Raw genomic sequence first — 24,386 nt, 5'->3', positions numbered from 1 at the left:
CGCGAATCAAAAGCCCTGGCCCACCCACCCTTCCTGGGGCAGATGAGGCCGCCGCCGTACTGGAAATGACTTTAATCATTAAATAGATAGTTTCTGTGCCAGACACTGATTAAGCCGATTGAGGTCCCTGGGATCTGGGTCACTGGACCGAGCTGCTCGATCGGTGGCTCCGCTGCCAGGCCCGGGTGCAATCCCCGCAGCGCTCAGTTCCAGCCCACACAGGGCCTGACATCCGCTTCCTACAGTCCCGGGGCAGCCGTCACCGCTCCACAGCCAGCGCCTCTGCCTCTGCCTGCTCGTCCGGGAAGGCGATGTCGAAGATCTCCCGGTAGTGCTCCACGAAGTGCACCTCCAGGCCCTCGGTGATGAAGGCTGCCAGGTCGTAGAAGTCCTTCTTGTTCTCAGCTGGCAGGACAATGCACGTCACCCCTGCGCGCTTGGCCTGGGGGCAGAGTCATGGTCAGCCCCTCCTGGGCCTGTGGGAGGACAGCAGGTGTGCTGTCCTCCAGGAAGGAAAGGGCTTCTAAGCCGGATCCCCATCCCGGGGGGTAAACAAGCTCAAGGCAAACCATTGGCCTTGGCTCCGACAGCCTGAGAGCAGGAGCCAGGGCCTCCCCACCCATGGGAGCAGTCTTAGGGCTCTGGATGAGCCACACCCCCACGGCCTCACCTCCAGGGGTCAGGCACAGTGTCTGGGGCCTGAACACGGGCCTGTGAGCATCTGAGCCCGGCCTGCTCTGCCCCCAGGCCCTGCAGCACCCCTCCCCAGCTCCGGAGGCTACACAGGTCTGCCAGGCACAGCCCCTTAAAAGGACAGCAGTTTGCACTGTCACTGCACACTGCCTCCAGGGACACAGTAAGCCTCCCAATTTGCCCCACCACTGATCTAGGGAGTTTGTGCCTGGTGTCCAGGTCGAGGTGGTCATGGCCACTTGACCACGCCTCCCTCATAGTGGCATATCCTGGCTGACTCCACCAGGCTTCCTGCACACACGGCAGGTGTGGTCCAGTCTGGGGACAGGCAGGGCTAGGAGAGAAGAGCGGGGACAGTGGCACTCCAACCTGCTCAGCACCCTAAGAAGAGGCCAGCCCCTGGGCCGGGAGCTCCAAACACTCCCTACACCAGCAATGCCTAAACCTTGTCCCCATCTCCAGCCTCCCGCTTGCTTGGGCTGCCTGGGAAAGGAAGCAGGAGCCACGCCCCCGGCCCTCTACTGGGGCAGCCAGTGGAGGCGCTAGAATGGAACCCACACGACTCGCTGTGGAGAAGGCAGCTGGGGCGGTCAGCTTAAGGCCAGCTCCAAGCCAGAGAAACCTGAGTCCAAAGCCCAGGGCTTCCCTCTTTCCTGGCCCACACAGAGGCTGCGTGGTGGGAACTGGGCCTGTCCCGTGGTGGTGTGGGCCCTGCCAGTGCTGTGGGGCGGGCACAAGGACACTCACCGCAATGGTCTTCTCCTTGATGCCGCCAACAGGCAGGATCTTGCCCGTGAGGGAGACCTCGCCAGTCATGGCCAGGTTCTGCCGGACGGGCCTGCCCATGGCCAGGGACAGCAGCGCCGTGACGATGGTGCAGCCTGCGCTCGGGCCGTCCTTGGGGGTGGCGCCCTGTGGGGGGGGTGTGGGGAAAGCGGGTGAGTAGGTGGCCAGCGGCCCAGAGGCGGGGCGGGAGCGGGTGACGCGGTTACCTCGGGCACATGCAGATGGATGTGTGAGGTCACCAGGTAGTTGTTGGCGGGGGCGTGCTGCATGAGGAAGGCCCTGGCGAAGGTGTAGGCTATGCGGGCGCTCTCCTTCATCACCTCCCCCAGCTGGCCTGTCACCTCCAGGCTGCCGTCCTTGTCACCCTTGGCGTCCTTGTCCTGTGGCCGCCTCAGGGATGTCTCCACAAACAGTGTGGAGCCTCCTGGAATGGGTGTGGAGCTGTGAACACGGGAGGCCTCAGAGCCCGGGCTGGCGCTCACTCCACCCCTCGGGGCCACCCTGACCACTCCTGCCCCAGCTCAGCATCTTGGTGCCCCGGGCAGGGGCTGTGTCCCATTAGGAGCCAACCCCGGCCTCCACCTTTGCTGCGCTGCAGGTTCCTGGCCCTCTACGCCCCCCAGGGCAGCCCCCAACAGCTGCCAGCCACAGAGGATACCCCCAGGGCTACAAGGACCCCAGCTACTGCTGCCCTGCCCAGAGACACAAGCCCCTCTCCAGCCCCTCCCGCACCGCCCCCTTTGCCCTCTCGCCTCCTTTCTGTGTGGTGGCCCCAAGGCCCGTCTGGATGAGCTCATGCTGAGGGACCCCTTGTCCCCACCTGTAAGCCTATCAAAGTGTCACCCAAATCCGTAAGGCCCATGGTGTGCTGCCACCACCGTGTGCTCACAGCCTTCCCCTCGGTCAGCCCCAGACGCCCTGGGCTGCCCACACCGCCCCCAGCGGCCAACTGCACAGGTGTGAAAGGTGGGACCTGCTTGTTCTTGGGTAGAAAAGGGAATGGCTTGGGATCTCCTCCCGCCACTACTCACCCATGGCGGTCCAGGCCAGCCCCATGACCACGCCGGGCGGCGTCACGTCGTACATGCGCTCCACAGTGAACACGGGCTTCCCCACGAAGTCCTGGAGGTTCTCGGGCGTCACCTCCACGGACTCGGCCTCGCCGCTGACGATCTTGTAGGCCGATTTCCGCAACACCTGGGCAGTCAAGGCAGCACGATGGGGATGGGGTGGTGGGGTGATGAGCGCGGGATGGTGGGGTGATGAGCGCGGGATGGTGGGGTGATGAGCGCGGGATGGTGGGGTGATGAGCGCGGGAAGGTGGGGTGATGAGCGCGGGATGGTGGGGTGGGCAACAGGTGCCAGGAGGGCGGGGCGGCCGCTCACCTTCTCCACTTGCTTCTGCAGGTTGCGGACGCCGCTCTCGCGGCAGTACTGCTTGATGAGCAGCGTCAGCACGTCCGACGACAGCTTGGCCTTGCTCTCATCCAGGCCACACAGGGCGCGGGCCTGGGGCACCAGGTAGCGCTGCAAGGGCGGCCGTCAGGGTTGGGTCTGGAGGGACCTTGCCCACCAGCTCAGTCCAGAACCTGGGAGCCAGTGCCTTTTCCATGGCCCCCAGACCCTGGCCTGGAAACGAGGTCCCTGATGGTGAAACCAGGACCTGGACATACGGCCCTGCCACCCGCCATGCCCAGAGGTCTGAGGCCTTTGCCTGTGCTGCGTCCTCTGCTTGGATCCACTTTCTATTCCCCAATGGCATCTTAGATACCACTTCCTCCAGGAAGGCCTCCTGGTTGTCTCTGGGCTGACCCCATACACAGACCCAGGGCCTGTAGGGTAGCTGACTGGTTACGTGGCTGTTCCCCTCACCACATGAGAAGGGGGACTGGGTCATGGGCTCCAGGGTCAGCAACAGCCCCCCACAATTCTTGCCATAGTTCTGAGCTCTAACGGCATGCGGGGAGGGCATCTGTGAGACAGACAGAGCCATGCAGGCCACTCTACATTTGCCACTGATACTGGGGGGCATTCCTGATGCCCTGAGGGGTCCCCATCCCCCCTGGTCCTGTCCCAAGGAACTACAGGCCCGCCCCCTGGGGAAGTCAGGCTGGGAGCTGGACCCAGCAGTGGGCATTGAAGCCCCCAGGGGACACGAGGATGCTGGGAAGGCCTCAGGGGCAGGGACCAGTGCCCACCACTGGCTGTCAAAGCGCTCCTAGGGGAGAAACGCACTTTCCGGAGAGAAAACACATCAGGAATACGGGACCCCCACCTCCCCCGCAGAAACAGACCCCGCATGCTCCTCACTGAAACCACTCCTCCTTCAAGCCTCATTCTGGGGGGACCACAGGCCCCGCTGCTTCCGGGCTGCTAGAAACCTTCCCTACACTCTGGCTCAAGTGGGGGCCCGGCCCTGGGGCAGCCTGGAGGCCCCGCCCGGGAGACGGAGCGTGTGTGCACTGACAGCTGACGGCCGTGTGGCCTGATGGTGGTGGGCGGTGGTTTGGACAGTCCCGGGCCCTAAACCCCGTGCCCACTCGTGCCACCCCACAGCTGCTCACAAGCGTCTGGTGTGTCTCTCACGGCCGCATCTGCTCCTCTGGGCTACAGGTCCCACCTGTCTCTCCCGGGTCCGGGAACTCCCAGCGGCACGGCCTCTGCAGGCTCTGGGGGACACCCCCTGCTCCGGGGACGAAGACTGGTGGGGAGGGCCCGGGCTTACCTCTGCGATGGCCAGCTTCTCCTGGGCCACGTAGCCCGACACATTGATCATCTCCATGCGGTCTCGGAGCGGCTCCGGGATGGTGTCCGTGACGTTGGCCGTGCAGATGAACAGCACCTGGGGGAGGCGGCAAGGTGCTGGGGGACTGGCCGCTCACCCTCCCCCCGAGCCCAGGCCCCGGATGGGCCCCCCACCTTGGACAAGTCCACGGGCACGTCCAGGTAGTGGTCCAGGAAGTTGGCGTTCTGCTCTGGGTCCAGCAGCTCCAGCAGCGCCGACGAGGGGTCCCCCTGGTAGCCCCGGCCGATCTTGTCCACCTGGGGCAGCAGACAGCAGGTGGTGGCTCTCGCCATGTCCCTGGCCAGCCCGCCCAGTGGGGAGACCCTGGAGTCGGGGCTGGGGACGCCCTGCGTGAGAGCAGCACCCACACCCTGCCTTGGATGGGCAGCCTGCTGGGCACGGCTGTGGGTGGGAGGGAGCCGTCCGTGCCATCAGGTCCAGCGTCATGGCGACGGCACCTCAGTTGACCTAGGGATCCTGGGGCCTGGAGGGCTCTGGGCTTCGTCTTGCACACAGCCTTGCCTGGTCAGGGCTGCCTGGGACTCTGGGTTAGGAAGGCTCAGGGCCTCTCGGCACGCACCTCGTCGATGAGGATCAGGGGATTCTCCGTCTTGGTCTTCTTCAGACACTGGATGATTTTCCCGGGCATGGCGCCCACGTAGGTCCGCCTGCGGGCGCACAGCAGGGTCAGAGGCCACTCGGTAGCCTGGCTTGGCCACGACGATGCCGTGCACCCTCCAGGGCCATGGGGGAGAGGCCACCTGGACACCCAGGAGACGTGGCCGCAATGGGGGGGTAGGGGGACCTGCTGGTAGCCACCGGATATGTGGCACTTGCAGGCATGCTGGTCACTTGCCCCGATTCGCCCTGTGCTCATGGGAGCTGGGGAGCACAGGGACATCCCCCCAGCTCAGATTCTGGGGTCACCGATTCAAAGCTAGATCTCCCTCAGTTCCGTCACTCAGCTGGCCCCTCCTACCCACGGTGAAAGCCAGCCAGGTGCTGGCAGCAGAAGGCCCCCACTCCTCACTGAGGGACGCCAGGCACGCCGCAGCCCTCAGGCTCGGGTGACACCGGTCATGGCCAGCACTGGCTCTCAGGAGGGCTTCCTGCAAGCTCTGCCCCAGCACAGGGGCCCGGCACGTGGCACGGACAGACAGAAGAGTCACAGGCCCCACGAGAGGCAGTGAGGAAGGCTCTGTCTCCGGGATGAAGACACGGGGGCAGGGACAGAGGGACTGAGACGCCACTGGGCTGTGTGTGCCACTTTAAGTGTGCGGGTGTAAGGAGCGTCTTAGGGAGAGGCCCGAGCAATGCAGGTGAGGAGGGAGTCACGTGGGGGTCTTCCAGGCCCAGGACACAGCCCGTACAAAGGCCCTGAGACAGGACCACGCCTGGTGTGTTGGAAGAACAGCGAGGAGGCCGTAAGGCTTAGGCAGAGGGAGGAGGGGGAGAGGGAGGAGGGGGAGAGGGGAAGGGAGGAGATGGAGAGAGAAGGGGGTAGAAGGAGGGGAGAAAGAGGAGAGGAGAGGGAGGGGTGGGGCAGGTCATGCAGAGTCCTGTGGGCAGGAGGGTTCTGCTGCTGTTATCAACAGTGATCCATCTCCCCGCAGCCAGTCTCCTGTCCTTGTCCTTGTCTCAGGAACCCCGAGAGACGTCAGCACAGATGCCTGCCCTCCCTGCAGCCCGGCTCCCTGGTGACTCCCTCCCAAGGCCGGAGGCGGCTCAGGCTCGTTCAGACCCCGCCAGGGTCTCTCCTCCGGCAGTGAGTGGGCCTTGTCTGCACCTCTAGCCATCCCTGAACCAGGGCCCAAGAGGCTTCAGGACCACCTCAAACCGCGTGCCCAGGAAGGAGTGGGTGCCCCCACACCCGCCCCTCCACCTTCACCCAGCTGCTCCTTCCTGCTCACACCCCCACCCCATCCAAGGGCCTGCAAAACAGGTCCCCTGTCCTCCCACTCAGACCCCCACCCCCCTGGTCAATCTGGGACCCCCAAAACTGCACTGGCCCCACCTCCTCCAGCTCCTCCCAACTCCAGGCTGGTGAGAGTGGCCGCGCCCTGCGGACCGGACACGGCGCGGGCCAGCGTGCTGTCACCCTTGCAGCGGGCAGGCTGAGAAGGCCTGAGCCTGGGGGTTCCAGAGCTGGGCATGTTTTTAGAGGAGCCAGAAATGTTCACTTCAAACCCGGACTCAAGTGAACGCCGTGCAGAATGGAAACAGGTGGTGGACTTAGCAGATGCCTCATGCTCGGCTTTCACTAGGGCTACGGTTTCCAAACAACCGTGGTCTACAGAGCTTGGCGAGGAGGGAAGCCGCAGAAGCCGCGCCTGGCTGCCCACCCGAAGGGCCAGGTGGGAAGGCGCTGAACGCTGAGGGCCATGGCCCTTGCTCTGGGCCTGAGGCCAGCTGGGAGGAGTGAGCCCACAGAGGCGCCGAGGTTTCTCTGGTGTGCGCAGCCCGGTCCTCACCGGAGACCGTCTCTCCTGACTCCAGCCCACAGACTTCAGGGTGGGGGGTGGGGCCGACCTCACCCTGAGTCCTGGGGCATCAGCCACAGCCCACATAAACCAGCGTGTGCATGGCAAATGCTGGCCCTGCAGCTCTGGCCGGGGCACTGCAGGACCTGAGCTGGAACTACTGAGGGCGTCTACTGAGGGCCGGCCGAGATGTCTCTCTCCCAGGGGTCAGGCCATGGAGATTCCTGCCAGCGCTGTTTGAGCGCCTGGAATCAGCCAGGCCTGAGGTCCGCCACATGGCTAGACTTTTCAGTTACTCTAGCATGAGTGGAACTGGCTGCCCACGACCCAGATTGCTCTACCAAATGTTAACGGTGACTGGAGAAGACGAAGCCCGGCAGCACCGCTGAGGGGAGCCCGTGGGGAGAGCTGCCGGAGCCAGGCCTACCTGTGGCCCTTGATCTCAGCCACGTCAGTCATGCCCCCGACGCTGAAGCGGAAGTACTCTCGGTTCAGGGCGCGGGCGATGGAGCGGGCAATGCTGGTCTTGCCCACGCCAGGGGGGCCGTAGAAGCAGAGGATCTTGCCCTGGGTGGAGCCACGGAGCTGGCTGACGGCAATGAATTCCTACGGACAGAGGCAGGCTCAGTGGGCGCGTGGGCTGGGTAAGCCGGGGGCCTGGGCATGACTCTCGCCACCTGCACACTGCCTTTCAGACGCCTGAGGGCTTCGGAAAGGGACCAGGATTGTCCGGGAGGCTGAGCAGATCAATACTGCCACTGGCCACAGGGAGGGGCAGCCCGTGACAAGAGCTCCATTAACACCAACAGGACAACTAGATGCCAGGAGACTGCGGCCGCCCGGCAGTGCCAGGCCCGTTCAGCAGTTCCCCACCTCCTAACGGGTCCCTTCCCCGGGACCCCGAACACCACCAATGCCCCACTCTCTCCAGCCCGACCCAGAGAGGCAGCCCACTCTCCGCCTCCACCAATGCCTCTGGCTCCTTTTTTTTTTTTTTTTTGAGTTGGAGTCTTGCTCTGTGGCCCAGGCTGGAGTACACTGGTGCAATCTCAGCTCACTGCAACCTCTGTCTCCGGCGTTCAAGCAATTCTCCTGCCTCAGTCTCTCTACTAGCTGGGATTACAGGCACAAGTTACCATGCCCCGCTACTTTTTTTGTATTTTTAGTAGAAGCGGGGTTTCACCATGTTGGTCAGGCTGGTCTTGAACTCCTGACCTTGTAAGCCTCGGCCCACCTCGGCCTCCCAAAGTGCTGGGATTAAAGGCGTGAGCCACTGCGCCCGGGCTCTGACTCCTGTTTTTAGCCTCTGACTCCCACTTGCCTGCCTGGTTTCTAATGTCTCAGGAGTGGTATTTTAAAAATTAATTTAAAATTAATTAATTTTCAGACAAGGTCTTGCTCTGTTGCCCAGGCTGGAGTGTAGTGGCGCCATCACAGCTCACTGAAGCCTCCACCTCCTGGGTTCAAGCAATCCTCCCACTTCAGCCTCCCAAGTAGCTGGGACTACAGACGCACACCACCACACCAGACTAATTTTCTTTTTTTGAGACGGAGTCTCACTCTGTTACCCAGGCTGGAGTGCAGTGGCGCAATCTCCGCTCACTGCAAGCTCTGCCTCCCGGGTTCAAGCCATTCTACTGCCTCAGCCTCCCAAGTAGCTGGGACTACAGGCACCTGCCACCGCGCCCGGCTAATTTTTTGTATTTTTAGTAGAGACGGGGTTTCACTGTGTTCGCCAGGATGGTCTCGATCTCCTGACCTCGTGATCTGCCTGCCTCAGCCTCCCAAAGTGCTGGGATTACAGGCTTGAGCCACTACACCCGGCCCAAATTTTAAAATTTTTTGTAGAGATGGGGGTCTCCCTCTGTCACCCAACCTGATGTGCAGTGGTACGATCACAGCTCACCACAGCCTCAGCTTCCTGGGCTCAAGTGATCCTCCTGCCTAAGCCTCCTGAGTAGCTGGGACAAGCAGCCCCACCATGCTCGGCCTATCAGGCATGACTTCAGTCCATCTGGGAAATCCTCGAGCCCCCGGGGGCAGGGCAGGATGCTCCCTCCATCAGGATCCCCCCGACCAGCACCCCCAGGCCTACGAATTCACCAGGGGGCTCCTATGAAATCTCAACCCACAGCACAGAGTCCTGGCCCTGGGCCCACTGCCCACATGCAAATCCACAGCAGGCCAGACACTGGGCTCACCAGGATGCGTTTCTTGACGTCCTCCATGCCGTAGTGGTCTTCCTCCAGCACTGCCTGTGCCCGCACCAGGTCCAGGTTCTCGTTGCTGTACTTGCCCCAAGGGATGGACGTGAGCCAGTCTAGGTAGTTGCGGGTGACACTGCCAGGGGAAAGATGAGAGATGCTTAGCGGAGCTCACGAGCTGGCCGTGTGGTTGCCCGGGGCTTGAAACCATGTGTGGGGCCAAGCACAGCAGCTCATGTTTGTAATCCCAGCTCTTTGGGAGGCCCAGGTGGGAGGATCGCTGGAGCCCAGGAGTTCAAGACCAGCCTGGGCAACTCAGCGAGACCCCGTCTCTATGAAACAGTTTATGGGCCGGGTACAGTGGCTCACGCCTGTAATCCCAGAACTTTGGGAGGCCAAGCCAGGCGGATCACAAGGTCAGGAGATCGAGACCATCCTGGCTAGCACAGTGAAAAGCTGTCTCTACTAAAACTACAAAAAATTAGCTGGGCGTGGTGGTGGGTGCCTGTAGTGCCAGCTGCTCCGGAGGCTGAGGCAGGAGAATGGCGTGAACCCAGGAGGTGGAGCTTGCAGTGAGACGAGACACTGCACTCCTGCCTGGGCGACAGAGCAAGACTCCATCTCAAACAAAAAAAAATTTACAAACTGCCCTGTCCAAGGCACCTAGCGCAGGAAGGAGGGGACTGCTGGAGGTCCACTGCTGACTCTTGTCAGGAGAGCTGAGATAGCATGAGGTGGCTCATGCCTGTAATCCCAGCACTTTGGGAGGGCAAGGTGGGCGATCACTAGAGGTCAGGAGTTTTGAGACCAACCTGGCCAACACGGCAAAACCCCATCTCTACTAGGAATACTAAAAATTAGCTGGGCGTGGTGGCGCATGCCTGTAATCCCAGCTACTCAGGAAGTTGAGGTAGTAGAATCGTTTCAACCTGGGAGGTGGAGGTTGCAGTGAACCAAAACTGCACCACTGTACTTCAGCCTGGACGACAGAGCAAGACTCTTAAAAAAAAAAAAAAAAAAAAAAAAAGCCAGGCACGGTGGCTCATGTCTGTAATCCCAGCGCTTTGGGAGGTCAACGCAGGTGGATTATTTGAGGTCAGGAGTTCAAGACCAGCCTGAACAACACGGTGAAACCACATGTCTCCTAAAAATACAAAAAATGAGCGGAGCATGGGGTGCATGGCTGTAGTCCCAGCTACCTGAGGGATTGAAGCAGAATTGCTTGAACCTGGGAAGCGGAAGTTGTAGTGAGCCAAGATTGCACCACTGCACTCCAGCCTGGACAACTGAGCGAGACTCCATCTCAAAAAAAAAAAAAAAAAAAAACCAGCCCTGGTGTAGAGCCAGGTGTCCCTGGGTTCAAATCCCTGGCACCACCTACCAGCTCATAGGCCTTGACCACTAATTCCACAGCCCTGAGCCTCGATTTCCTCGTAGAATGGAGATGGTGATGACGTGTCCTGCTCAGGAACAGGACTGATGCTCACTGGGTACCTCCTAGCCCACCACCAAGCACCTACCACAGCAAGAAGGTGCCACAGGGCTCTCCTGCTGGGTCCCCTGGCCTGCCCAAGACAGGGGCTGAGGAGGGGTTGCCCGAGGGCTGGGCTGCAGGCCTGGCGCTCACTTGAATTCCGAGGAGTGGTTGTCCAGCAGGCCCAGCTTGCTCAGCTCCTCGTCCACAACATCCATGACATGCTTGGGGACCACGAGCTCCTTGAGGCGCTCCCGGAACTTCTCCTCGATGGCGTCCTTGTCGTCCTTCTCCAGGCCCAGCTCCTTCTTGATGATCTTCAGCTGCTCCTGCAGCAGGTACTTGCGGTGGGTCTGCTTGATCTTCTCCTCCACCTGTGGGGTGAGGCGCTGCCATCAGGCCCTGGGTCTGGGAAGGTGGGTGTGTGCGTCCCCGCACGAGTGGAGACCCTCTGCTCCCCCAGGACTCAGAAAAAAGAAACGAAACCCAGGGCAGGAAGCCTTTGGTTCCTTCCATCTTTTGTTTTTTTTTTTTGAAACAGGGTCTTCCTCTGTTGCCCAGGCTAGAGTGCAAAGGCACCATGATAGCTCACCATAGCCTCCACCTTGCTGGACTCAAGCGATCCTCCTGCCTTAGACTCCTGGGTAGCTGGGACCACAGGCACCTGCCACCACGCCTGGCTCTAATTTTAAAATTGTTTATAGAGACGGGGCCAGGCACCGTGGCTCACGCCTGTAATCTCAGCACTTTGGGAGGCCAAAGCAGGCAGATCACCTGAGGCCAGGAGTTCAAGACCAGCCTGGCCAACATGGTGAAACCCTTCTCTACTGAAAGACAAAAACTAGCCGGTGTGGTGTCACACGCCTGTAATCCCAGCTACTCGGGAAGCTGAGGTGGGAGGACCGCTTGAGCCCTGAAGGTGGAGGCTGTCGTGAGCTGAGATTGTGCCACTGCACTCCAGCCTAGGCGGCCGACTGAGACCCTGTCTTAAAAAATTCCAGAAAATGCTACAACTGTGAAGTGACTGAGCATCAGGCAGGCTGTGATCTGCCGAGTATCAGGACAGTGAGCCTCAATGGCTGGGTCTTAAGAAACAGCATCTAGACTTTTCCCAGGCCGCTTCCCAATTTCCAACACTGTCCTCAAGATTACAAAGGCAGAGGAATTCTTCCCTTGATGTGGGACGGTCCTGAGACTGCTCCACCCTGGGCTCATTACACTGGGACAGCTTTAAGCTTTCCTGTTCAATGCAGAGAGTTCCACAGCCCAGGACGACAGAGCAGATGATGGCACGAAGCCCTCAAAACCCAGACAGGCCTTCTGGGCTTGCCCTGGTCGATGCCACTGGTCCCTCCGTGTGCTCCAGAGCCTGACTGATGTCACGTGGCCTGACGGGAAGGCCCCCAAGAGTGGCTGCGCCTCAGGCTCGGGCTCACCTCCCGCCCCAGACGCTGCTGCAGCTTGCTCAGTTCAAATTCCTTCTTCAGCAGGGAGAGGGCCTTGTACAGCCGCTTGGGAATCTGCCGAGACAGGGAGGGCGGAAAGGATGAGCAGAAGTCGGTATCTGTGCATGTAGGGCCGAGGTGGGGGAAAAGGCGCACCCTGCGAGATGCTGCCAGGAGCGCCTGGCCACGCCACACCCAGCACAGAGGCGAGCGTGCCCTCCGCCCTGAGAAATCCTGTGCTGGAAACGCATCCTATGGATACCTCCGCAGGCCCTCCAGCTGCGTGCATGGGGACGCTCTCAGGAATGCCGCTCACAACAGCAAAAGACTGGCGATGCCCCGGGTACGCGGCCCAGAGGATCCCACTGAACCCGCAACAGTAACTCCCAGCTGAAGGCTATGTTGCCGCTCAAAGGCGGACGGATGTGGATCAAGGTACACAGCGGGAAATCATCTCAAAAACAGAGCCAGGGACACACGGCTAGGGGTGGATGGCGCACGGTGGAGGGGCGAGGGCAGGCAGGCACAGGGGAGCCGAGGAGGAGTGAGGGCAGCTGGGCGTGGGCGGAGCACAGTGGAGGTGGGTGCAGCCGGGTGTCGGGGGCTGTGGAGTGTGGGGTACTCACGTTGGTCTCTTCCAGGACATCCTGCAGCTCGTGGGACTCGGCCCCGGTGAGCGCAGCGCCCATGTCGCTCAGGTAGATGGGGTTGTCCACCACCCGCTGGCCAGCCTGCATCATCTGCAGCACCGACTCCCTGGGGGACAAAGGGAGCCGCCTCGGTGTCCACGGCCTTGCGCTCTGCTGCACTGCAGCCCCCTGACGGGGACCCAGTCCTCAGGGTCCTTGTCCCCTGTAGCTACAGGCAGGGCCTAGGGGGGCTCGCTGGGAGCAAGCTCTGCTGCTGCTTGGTGCCCAGAGTTCAGGGCCCACCTGTCCTGGGCTGGAAAGGCATGTGGCCTCCCCACATGCAGCCCCCACGGGAGCCGCGCAGTGACCTCACCTCAGCAGTCTGCTCCCCACTCCCCCAGCCAAGGCCAGCAACAGCTTCCGGCCTCAGCAGAAGGGGACAAGGAACCTGGGCCTGCTGAGGCCCCGGGCCTCCCACCTGCCCCATGCCCCAGTGGGCAGCAGGCTCCTCCGCACAGGCCGCTCCCTGGGCCACGAATCCCTGCCCCAGGCGAGGTTTCCTCCCAGGAGGACGCTGAGGAAGCTCCCTACCCACCCAGCTGCAGAAAGAAACACAGCGATGCCCCCGCCTGGCAGCCGCCCGCACAGAGGCCCACCTGTAGAGAGGGTTCAGGGCAATGATGTCCCGGATGGTCTTCACGATCTCTGCGGTCAGGGCCTGCCAGGTATGGGGGCAGGGTCATTGAGGCCCAGCAGTGCTTCAGCAGGGGGTAGGAGGCATGGCCCTGGGAGCCCCACCCACCAGTTGCTCCATCAGCTGCCCCCCTCCCCTCCCCTCCTCAACTGGCCCTGGCCACGGAGGGCTTCGGAGACGGAGGAGTGCAGCCTAAACTCACTAGTCCCAGGGACACGGGACCAAGAGAGTCCAAACTAAAACCAAACCCTGTCTCCTTACCCCTCAGAGCCTTGTCCTTAGGACAAGCTATCTTGGGGGAAGAAAAGAGACTGCCTTTTCTTTCCTTTATTAATAATTTTTTTTTGAGAGACCAAGTCTTGCTCTGTCACCCAGGCTGGAGTGCAGTGGTGCGATCATGACTCACTGCAGCCTGGAATTCTTGGGCTCAAGCGATCCTCCCCCCCTCATTTTCCAGAGTAGCTGGGACCACAGGCATGAGCAACCGTGCCTGCCTACAACCAAATTTTCATCACCTGGTCTCGGCTGGGCATGGTGGCTCACACCTGTAACACCAATACTTTGGGAGGCAGAGGTAGGTGGATCACTTGAGGCCAGGAGCTCAAGACTTACCTGGCCAACATGGTGAAACCCCGTCTCCACTAAAAATACACACAAAAAAATTAGCCAGGCACTTTGGTGGATGCCTGCAATCTCAGCTACTCAGGAGGCTGAGGTAGGAGAATCACTTGAACTCAGGAGGCGGAGGTTGCCATGAGCCAAGATTGCGCCAATGCACTCCAGTCTGAGTGACAGGGCGAGACTCTGTCTCCAAAAAAACCGCAATCACCCGGTCTCTAGTCTTTGGCTTTGACCCTGAACTGTCTGAGCTGACCCTGGTAGAAGGCGCCAGAACTGGTCCACTGGAGGTCCAGGGCACTTGCTTTAAGAAAAACAAGTTCAGGCCGGGCGCGGTGGCTCACGCCTGTAATCCCAGCACTTTGGGAGGCCAAGGTGGGCGGATCACAAGGTCAGGAGATCGAGACTATCCTGGCTAATGCGGTGAAACCGTCTCTACTAAAAATACAAAAAATTAGCCTGGCGTGGTGGTGAGCGCCTGTAGTCCCAGCTACTGGGGAGGCTGAGGCAGGACAGTCACATGAACCCGGGAGGCGGAGCTTGCAGAGGGCCGAGATTGCGCCACTGCCCTCCAGCCTGGGCGACAACAGAGTGAGACTCCGTCTCAAAAAAAAAAAAACCAAAAAAACCAAAACAAAACAAAAAACAAGCTCGCTGCCCCTCAGGGATCTTGCCAATTCTAATCACATCTGTCAGTTTGGTCACTGTCTTCCCCCTGCTGCAAGATTCTCACAGGGAGCGCCAGTGCTGTGCTGCCCAGGACAGTGTAGCCACTGGTGGCTGTTAGAATTGTTTTAATTTTTAGATACAGGGTCTCACTCTGTTGCCCAGGCTGGAGTGCAGTGATGCGATCACAGCTCACTGCAGCCTCAACTTCCCGGGCTCAAGCCACCCTCCCACAGGTTGGACTACTGGTGTACGCCACCATGCCCAGCTAATTTTTTTTTTTTTGCAGAGACAGGGGTCTCCATATTGCCCAGGCTGGTTTTGAACTCTGCGTCTCAAGTGATCCTCCTTCCTTGGCCTCCAAAACTGTTGGGATGACAGGCATGAGCCACTGCACCCAGCCAGTAAAATGTTCCATTCTGTTCCTTGGCCACAGCAGCTCTACTTCAAGTGCTCAATACTCAGAGGTGGCCGGGCACAGTGGCTCACGCCTGTAATCCCAGCATTTTGGGAGGCCAAGGTGGGAGGATCACCCAGGGTCAGGAGTTTGAGACCAGCCTGGCCAACACGGTAAAACCTCGTCTCTACTAAAAATACAAAAATTAGCCAGGTGTGGTGGCGTGTGCCTGTAATCCCAGTTACTTGGGAGGCCGGGGCATGAGAGTCACTTGAACCCGGGAGGTGGAGGCTGCAGTGAGCTGAGATGGCGCCACTGCACTCCAGCCTGGGTGACAGAGCCAGACTCTGTCTCAAAAAAGAAAAAACAAAAACAAAAACAACTCATAAAGGCTAGCAGTACAGGATAGAAGTGCTGACCTCAAGAACTCAGGTGGGCCTGTGGACAGGACGGTTCGCCCCTCCCAGCGTCCACAGCAGACATCACCAGTTGATCATGGCACTTTCCCCCCAGGCTCTGCAATAGCCCGGGGAGGAGGCTGATGACACCAGGCACACAAGTAAGGAGCTGACATGCTTCAGGCCTTTGGTTAGCTTTGCTGACTGCCCCTACAGCAGGAGGGCAGGTGGCACCGCCAGGAGGCTGCCCACCTCGGAAGCTGACTCCTTGTGCCACCAGGAAGGCAGGATGGCCTAGGTTGGGGGATCAGGGTGGCCAACAGGCTGTTTCCTGTCCTACAGCCACCGGTCCCAGCTTCCCCTCCCTGACCTCCCGGGCTTGGTGGGAAGAAGCCGGGGCTGGAAGGTGTCTTGGTAACTGCTGGAGGCTTTGGCACAGGGGACACAGGCTGGGGCTGGACCTGGGTTCCAACCCTGCCTCCCTCTTGAGTAGCTACGGCTCCAGCAAATTTCCTGTGCCTCTCCCATCCCAGAGTCTTCCAAAGACCTCTGGGAGGAAAAGCACCCTCTTTGTTCCATTAGAACTGAGTTCCAGACAGGCCAGACCCTTGCTGAGGGGCTCAGGGCGGGAGACAACTCCTAGGAGAGGCTGTAGGAACGGCTCAAGGGAGCCCGTTGGGGAGGCGGCTGCGACCGCCCTGCGTGACACACGGACTCACTTTCACCTCCTCTGTGACCTGGAAGTCCTCGTGGACGACGTTCTCCACCTCCACCATGAGCACCTCGGCCGGGAGCTCGGGGGCAGGCTCCATCGCCAGCTCCGCCGGGTGCCTGGCGCTCAGCTCGTCCTCCGCCTCCTTCTTGCCCCGCTTCGACTTCCTGCGGGGCTTGTGCTTGTTGTCCGCCTCCGGCTCCTCGGGCTCCACCTCCAGCTGTCTGCTGATATGGACTCTGACGCAGGAGCAAGGCAGGCATGAAGCCAGAGGCTGGGAGCTGCCCTGGCCCCGGCTGAGGCCTCCCTGGTGGCACAGGTGGTCCAAGGGTCCCGCTGAACCCAGACCTCTGGAGCCACAGGGTGGCTACAGGTCCTCGGGCTGGAAACTCGAGCCGCTTTCTCGGGGCGTCCCAACCAGTGTCCCCTCCACCCCTTAGACTCCAGCCAGATTCAGGCATTCCCTGCGTCCCACGCCAATGCACCACTGTCCCCATCCTAAGTATCGGGGATAAGCTGCAGCGACAAGCCCCAGGGCCTCCTGCTGAAAACAGTGTCAGCCTGGCCGGGCACAGGCTGGTCTCTGAGACTCTGCGCCCTGGACTCAGCTCAGGTGGCTCCTTCCTGTCGTTCAGGTCTCGATTTCAAGGACACCATTGCAAAGAATGTCCCCAAGCACTTCACGGAAGCTACCCACCTCCACCTCTCAGGCTGTCTACACCTCCCCTCAGAGCACCGAGCACCCTCCACCTCTCACACTGTCTGCATCTCCTCTCAGAGCACCGAGAGCCCTCCACCTCTCATGCCGTCTGCATCTTGCCTCAGAGCACCTAGCACCACCTCAACTCAGGGTCTCACTCTGCTGCCCAGGCTGCAGTGCAGTGGTGTGATCATAGCTCACTGCAGCCTCGACCTCCTGGGCTCAAGCAATCCTCCTGCCTCAGCCTGCCAAGTAGCTGAGACTACAGGAACATGCCATCATGTCTAACTTTTTAAAATGTTTTATAGAAACAGGGTCTTGCTGTGTTGCCCAGGCTGATCTCAAACTCCTGGGCTCAAGTGATCCTCCCACCTCAGCCTCCTGGGTAGCTGGGACCACAGGCATGAGCCACCACATCCAGCTAATTTTTCTATTTTTTTTGCAGAGATGGGATCTCGCTATGTTGCCCAGGCTGCACTCAAACTCCTGGACTCAAGCGATCCAACTGCCTTGACATCCGAAAGTACTGGGATTCCAGGCAGGAGTCACTGTGCCCGGCCCTGCAGCTCGCCCCTTTCTGAGACAGGAGGGGTCCAGAGGTGACACGTCTCACTCTTACCCCCAGGTCTGGCCTCAGTGCTAATAAGAACGCTGCGGGGCTGACAGACAAGGCAAGTTGATGCTGGGGCCTGGGGCATCCTGGGCTGGTCTCCTGCGTGCTACCCTGTCCTCCACCCCCACTACCCCCACCAGCCACCCACCTTCTGTGTCCCATGACGATCATGCGCAGCTTGTCCCCAAGGTCCTGCATCTCGTGGATCTGGGCAAATGTCCCCGTGTGGTAGATTTCATCCAGGTTCTCGACCACATCCGACTCGTTGCTGTGGAAGAGGAGCACAGAGGAACGTTGGAACACGGCTTGCATGCTTGGCAGGATGTCTCCGGCTGAGAGGGAGGAGGGAGAGAAAAGAAACGTCCCTCCAAGTGCTACTGAAAACCCAGAGCGGCTTCCTTGGCTCCCACAGGAGCTCCAGAGCCTACGGAAGCTTCTGCCAGGTCAGGGCTGCCCCCAGTGGTCACAGGACCGGGTGGGTGGCTCCTCACTAAGTCAGCCACAAGGACATGGTCCAGATGGGACTTTAAGTCTCTTCTATGCTCGTGTCACAGAGCCTGCATGGAATGCATACATGCAACTTTTTTTTTGAGATGGAGTTTCGCTCTTGTTGCCCAGGCTGGAGTGCAATGGTGCGATCTGGGCTCACTGCAACCTCCACCTACCAGGTTCAAGCGATTCTCCTTCCTCAGCCTCCCGAGTAGCTGGGATTACAGGTGCCTGCCGCCACGTCTGGCTAATTTTTTGTATTTTTAGTAGAGACGGGGTTTCACCATGTCAGTCAGACTGCTTTGGAATTCCCGACCTCAGGTGATCCACATGCCTCAGCCTCCCAAAGTGCTGGGATTACAGGTGTGCGACACCACGCCTGGCCCATGGAACTCATTTCTGCGTGGAGCCATGATCTCCGACCAGCTAGCTCGGCTTTCAGGCAGCCTCATGGTGCATCTCATCACCCAGGGTCCCTGAAGTTAATTTCCTCCACATTTTACCAATGCATGCAGTTTAGTGCTACAAGCTGAGTTCTTAACCCGGGCTGAAAAGGCAGCCTGCCTGGCTCCTGGTCTTTACTCTGGAGGTCTTCCCTGGTTTCCTTGGGGTCAAGAGTCAAAAGTGCAAAGTACAAAGTAGGACTTGTGGTGAGCTGGACTCTAGGGCAACGTCAACAAGGGAATGAAGGAAAAAAAAAAATCACACTTACTTGTCATCTCTCTTTAGAAAGACACCGACATAAGGCTGGGCGAGACGGACTTTCCTTCTTAGCAGCTCAACCAACTTCTTATTTTTAACCTAGCATGACAATGACCCCAAGGTGAAATGCAGGGTAGATTTTTTTTTTTTTCCTTTGAGACAGAGTCTCATTCTGTTGCCCTGGCTGGAATGTAATGGTGTCATCTAGGCTCACTGCAACCTCCGCCCCCACTGGGTTCAAGGGATTCTCCTGCCTCAGCCTCCTGAGTAGCTGGGATTACAGGCATGCACCACCACACCTAGCTAATTTTTGTATTTTTAATAGCGACAGGGTTTCACCATATTGGCCAGGCTGGTCTCGAACTCCTGACCTCAGGTGATCGACCTGCCTCAGCCTCCCAAAGTGCTGGTATTACAGGCGTGAGCCACCACACACGGCCCAGGGTAACTTTTCTAGCTGACGTTTTTTCACAGCAGCTCTAACGTTGTCTAGATTATTCTCTGGGGACACGCTAATCGGATCCGGGATACTAATCAACAGGGTTCGGGAACGCCGAAACCAAAAAAGAAAAAAAAAAGACTGGAGGCTAGGAAGCTGTGGTGGCGAATAGTGAGGCAGAATTAACTAGCTGCATTTTTCTTAGTGGTTTCCTCCATTCCCAAAGGAAATTCAAAGTAGACGGATGGTCAGAACCTAGAAATTGACTTAACATCCAGCTTCAAAAGGGATGTCCAGGGCAAACTGTCTTGGTTTGAAAATCAAAACCATTCTGCTTTTATTAATGTCAGAATAAACAAGTAATTCAAATGTGGCCCACTCCAGAGGTTAATGACTTCCTTTTTTTTTTTTTTTTTTTAAAGTTTAACTCTGCCGCCCAGGCTGGAGTGCAGTGGTGCAATCTCGGCTTAATGCAACCTCGACCTCCCAGGTTCAAGTGATTCTCTCAACTCATCCTACTGTGTAGCTGGGATTACAAGTGCATGCCACTGCACCCACTAATTTTTGTATTAGTAGAGATGGAGTTTCGCCATGAGCCACCATGCCCGGTTCCTCCAATTTTCATTGAAAGTTACTTATCACATCATATGCTGTTAATTAATGATCAAGAACCCTAGGATCACAGCACATTCTCAACAGCAGGTTCAGGGCTAATGATGTCTTCTAGGAAGCATGTGAAGCAGCAAGGAGCTCACCTGATTTCTTTCAAGTCTTCGTTAATTCACTGGACAGACCTTGATTAAAGGTAATGGCCTGGCCAGGTGTGGTGGCTCATGCCTGTAATCCCAGCACTTTGGGGCGCTGAGGCACGAGGATCACTTGAGCCCAGGAGTTTCAGACCAGCCTGGGTAACAGCATGTCCTCATTATACTCAGAAGTCGCTAATGAGGACAGGACCTTCTAGAGCAAGTTGGCCAGACAGTCAAGCACAAACTGAAGAGTAAATCAAGCTTTGCTAACAATTTCAGAAACATTTCTTGGGTCCCCAAGAAGTTGCCCCCCAATTTCCCCTCTGCCAACAGCTGATAGCTGCATCCTTGGCATCTGCCTCCTGGCCTTGGCAGGATCCATTTTTGATTTACAACGCATCATCAACCAGAAATATAACGAGAACCACCTGCCAGTCTCCCAAATACTATCCGCAGCCACTCATTCAACCCTCCTGGCTAGCTCCACGTGGGCAGTCTCAACTCTTTTAGAAGAATCATCTCTCTGCTCAGGCCCTGGGAGCAAGGGGCATCTGTCGCTCTGCAGAACTGAGGGGACCAGACCTGATGAACACCATCGTGGCTCCAGAAACCTGGGAGGGTAAAGAGAACTGCCCGGGGTGAAGTCAAGGATGGGAAAAAGGCCTCTGGGGCAGAGTCCTGAAATGTCAGAAGTACACCAAAGAGGAAACAATATCAGGTTATTACTAAGGCAGGGCCTCATTTTGGTGCCCAGGCTGCAGTGCAGTGGTGACACCATGGCTCACTGCAGCCTTGATCTCCCAGTTTCAAGTGATCCTCCTGCCTCAGCCTTCCAAGTAGCTGGGATGACAGATGCATGCCACTGTGCCTAGCTTTTCTTTCTTTCTTTGTTTTTATAGAGACAGGGTCTATGTTGACCATGCTGGTCTCAAATTATCCTCCTGCCTCAGCCTCCCAAAATGCTGGGATTACACATGTGAGACATCGTGCCCAGCCCACATCGTCTCATTTAAGTCCCACAACAACTCTAATAAGATACTAATACGGCCATGTCACAGATGAGAACGTGGAAGCCAAAGGAATAACTTGAAGGTTATGGAGCCAGGATAGGACCCCACAGGGTCTTGTTCTGGGGCCTGCATCAGTAACTACTACTAAACATCAAGGAAAGACCTTGGGGCTGGGCGCGGTGACTCACATCTGCAATCCCAGCACTTTGGGAGGCTGAGGCGGGTGAATCACTTGAGGTCAGGAGTTCGAGACCAGCGTAGGTAACATGGTGAAACCCTGTCTAAAAATATAAAAATTAGCCAGGCATGGTGGTGGGCGCCTGTAATCCCAGCTACTCCGGGGGCTGAGGCAGGAGAATCACTTGAACCTGGGAGGCGGAGGTTGCAGTGAGCTGAGATCGCGCCACTGCTGTCCAGCCTAGATGACAGAGTACAACTCTGTCTCAAAAACAAAAACAAAAAAAAGCTCGGACACACAAACTGACAGCGTTGGAGAAGCTCCCTCTGTCCCCTCTCCACTGTCTGTTGCCCCTCTGAAATGGCCTTTCCGTTCCCAACAGATCCTTGAGATTTGTTTATCAGAGTCTGGAGGGTGAGCGCAGAGGCTGACTCACTGCGTGACCTTGCTCCCCGCCAGTTAAGAGATAACCTTCCCATAGATCCCAGTTTCCACATCAGTAGTTGTTTTTTAAGGGAAGGGGAGCTAGGGGAGAAGGCTCTTGGGGCCTTCCTACTCTAAAAGCTCAAGTTCCTTACACTCTGCTTTCTCCCTATTACATCATCCTGCTCCCTCCCCACCCCCAAGGCTCTTAGTCTGAAATGATCTAATTTCTACCACCGGAACATAAGTTAAGGCCAGGGACTGCATGACTTGTTCACTACAGTATTCTCAGCACTTGCTACGTGGTAGGAGGTCAAGAACACACTGAATAATGTCCTCTTCCCACCCTCCTAAGCCTCCTGTCCCATCCACGCTCTATTATTTCTCGTAATTGTTGCCTTCTAATACAATATCGTTACTAATCATCTTTATTGCCTGTCTCATCCTGCCAGAACGTAAGCTCCAAGACAGATTTTTTTTCTTAAGAGTCAGGGTCTCGCCATGTTGACCAGGCTGGACTCCAGGGTTCAAGCAATCCTCCCACCTGGGCCGCTGGAGTAGTTGGGACTAGACCGCGAGCCCATGCCCAGCTTCAAAGGCATAAATTTTTCTGTTTTGTTCACTGCCATATCCTCAGCACCTAGAAGAGTCTCTGGCAAATAATAAGCAATCAATCAAGAAGTATTTGTTTAAGAAACGAATGAATTCTGATCCCAGTGAGGCTCGTAACCAGACGGCAGAGCGCCTGGGGCAAGGTGGTGTTACAAAACTTGTGCCAAGTAAGCAGAAAACTAACAGCGCCGTAACACTACTCTGGTCCCTCCTGGCCCCGGATTTCTACGACCGGGGTTCTAAGTGGATAATCCTAGGCTCTTCGGGTTCAACTCCTCTCATCTAACAGATCCTAAGAAATTCGAAAGGGGAGGACTTTGGCTCAAGGTTGCCAAGCTAGTGGTGAGCAGACAAGGATTCGAACTGCACCCTTTGAGAAACTTCGTCTGAAAAAGTTGCGAAACACGAGGGCGCTAAAGTGATCCCACGGTTCAGCCCGCTGCTTGCAGAGGTGGGAAACCTGAGGCCGAGGCGGGGACTCCCATTACCTCGATAATCTTGATAAAGCGCGGGAACACCGGGTTGCGGGTGATGGCGATGAGCGGCAAGTGCGGGAACACATCGGGGATCGTCATGGGCGTGAGAGCCGTTATGACCGGGCCTTCCCCGCCGCCCGCGCTGCCCCCCGCGCCCCCGGCTCCTTCCTCTGCACCGCCCTCGGAGGCGTCCTGGCCCCCCGAGAATGCTCCTCCGCCGCGGCTGTTCGCTTCCCAAAACCCTCGCCACTGGCCCCCAATTACCGGGCCTCGGCCCCACAGTGCCCAAGGAGGAAAGGCGTCACAGGCCCGCCGGCCTCGGAACAACCACGCTCCGGCTGCAGTGGAGACCCGCCCCCCGGCGGCGGCCAGTATCGGCCGCCGCAGCGCCCAGCACCGCGCCGCTCCCCACAGTCGCACGTAGCCTGTGCTCGCCGCCATAGCCCGGCCATACTGGCGGCGCACACACCTCGCGTCATTTCCGCTCGCCGTGGAACGCACGTGACTCCCGGCGCGTGCCTCGGGACCCGATGGGGGCGAGGCCCAAAACAGCTGCCTCAGGGGGCGGGGCCTACACGGAGAAGAGGAGGCGGAGTTCGAGCGACGGCATCTTCTCCGCCTCTTCCGGTCTCCTACTTTACGCGCCCAAGGCGTTTTCCGGTCACGTGGATATCTGTGGGCACACGCCAGCGCCGGTACAAAACATCGTATTGTTGCAAACGCAGCGTTTAGGAACTCATGAGCAGCCTGTGCACACGCTTAGGCGCGTGGACGACATGCGCATGCTCAGACTCTAGACTGGCCACGGGTGGCCGGGTGCGCATGCCCAGGCTCTGAGCGCGCGTTTGTGCGCGGATTCAGGCCTCCCGGGGTTCGTCTGCGCATGCTCAGGGTTCAGGCGGAGCGCGAGGCTACCGTGCGCTCAGGCCTGCTCCCGGGACTCATTGGTGCGCATGCGCAGGCTTCAGTCTGCACATACTCGGACTGTGCAGCGACTCCCGGTGGCGGTTGAGGGGCAGTGGTGGCGGCGGAGGGCCAAGTCGATGCTGATGTTGATGCTGGTGGCGGCTGTGACCATGTGGCTCCGACCGCTGGTCACAGCTCAGCCGCTCTGCCGGTGGGGTTGCCCTCCTGGGGCTGGGGTGCTCCCGGGGGTCGGGAGGGTGCTGGTTCATCTTGGAGCGGAGGCCTGCTCCCCAACCTCTCTGAGGCTCCCGTTTTACTCTTTTTAGGAATCGAACTTGACGCCTCGCTCACCCTATTCCACCCCACCCTCCCAGCCCGATATTAAGCCCTCCCACTTCTTTTTCTTTTTGGAGACGGAGTTTTTGCTCTATTGCCCGGGGTGGAGCGCAGTGGGGCGATCTCGGCTCACTGCAACCCCCGCCTCCCAAAGTGCTGGGATTGCAGGCGTGAGCCACCGCGCCCAGCCTTACCCAGCACATTTTGAAATTTCAGTAAATGTTAGGTTAGTGGATACTCCAACCTGCCATGGGGACCAGTTGCTGAAACTCCGTTCCTGCTCTCAGGGAACTCCCACCTGGACTAAACTGTCACATTCAGTAGGGACCTGTGAGCTGTATTCTTAGGGTGTATGGTCTCATTTGATGTTTACAGGAAGATGCCTAGAGTAATGATTCCTTAACCTTATTTATTTTACTTATTATTATTATTATTTTGTACAGATGGGGTCTCACTGGCTGGGCACAGTGGCTCACACCTGTAATCCCAGCACTTTGGGAGGCGGAGGTGGGCAGATCACTCACTTGATGTCAGGAGTTCCAGACCAGCCTGGCCAACATGATGAAACCCCTGTCTCTACTAAAAATACAAAAATTAGGCGGGATTGGTGGCAGGTGCCTGTAATTCCAACTGCTTGGAAGCCTGAGGCAGAAAAATCGCTTGAATCCAGGAGGTGGTGGTTGCAGTGAGCCGAGATCTCACGCCGGCCTGGGTAACAGAGGGAGACTCAATCAAAGAAAAAAAGGGGGGGATGGGTCTCACTGTTTTGCCC

At 58.3% G+C, this 24,386-nt stretch overlaps 2 protein-coding genes across 2 annotated transcripts in view; one reads left to right on the top strand and one right to left on the bottom strand.

Annotated features, from left to right (window-relative positions):
- Positions 1–57: 57 nt before the first annotated feature.
- Positions 58–23,246, bottom strand: LONP1 (lon peptidase 1, mitochondrial). Its single transcript, XM_031660086.1, has 18 exons — positions 22,385–23,246; positions 18,496–18,584; positions 17,443–17,562; positions 15,989–16,220; positions 13,153–13,214; positions 12,494–12,623; positions 11,859–11,942; positions 10,576–10,796; positions 8,946–9,084; positions 7,172–7,350; positions 4,845–4,932; positions 4,399–4,521; positions 4,205–4,321; positions 2,866–3,006; positions 2,511–2,676; positions 1,686–1,903; positions 1,441–1,605; positions 58–442 (listed from the first exon to the last, which is right to left on the bottom strand). The coding sequence occupies exons 1-18, from the start codon at positions 22,811–22,813 to the stop codon at positions 260–262; spliced, it is 2,886 nt and encodes a 961-aa protein (XP_031515946.1). The 5' UTR covers positions 22,814–23,246; the 3' UTR covers positions 58–259.
- Positions 23,223–24,386, top strand: part of CATSPERD (cation channel sperm associated auxiliary subunit delta) — a 57,548-nt gene continuing 56,384 nt past the window's right edge. Inside the window, exon 1 of the mRNA XM_031659065.1 lies at positions 23,223–23,535. Coding sequence (XP_031514925.1) covers positions 23,326–23,535 — 210 coding nt within the window. The 5' untranslated portion in view covers positions 23,223–23,325. The remainder of the gene's footprint in view (positions 23,536–24,386) is intronic.

Source organism: Papio anubis, chromosome 20 (assembly GCF_008728515.1).
Source record: "Papio anubis isolate 15944 chromosome 20, Panubis1.0, whole genome shotgun sequence".
NCBI lineage: Eukaryota > Metazoa > Chordata > Mammalia > Primates > Cercopithecidae > Papio > Papio anubis.
The sequence above is the reverse complement of the archived record's forward strand: the minus strand, read 5'-3'. Positions and strand labels throughout refer to the sequence as shown.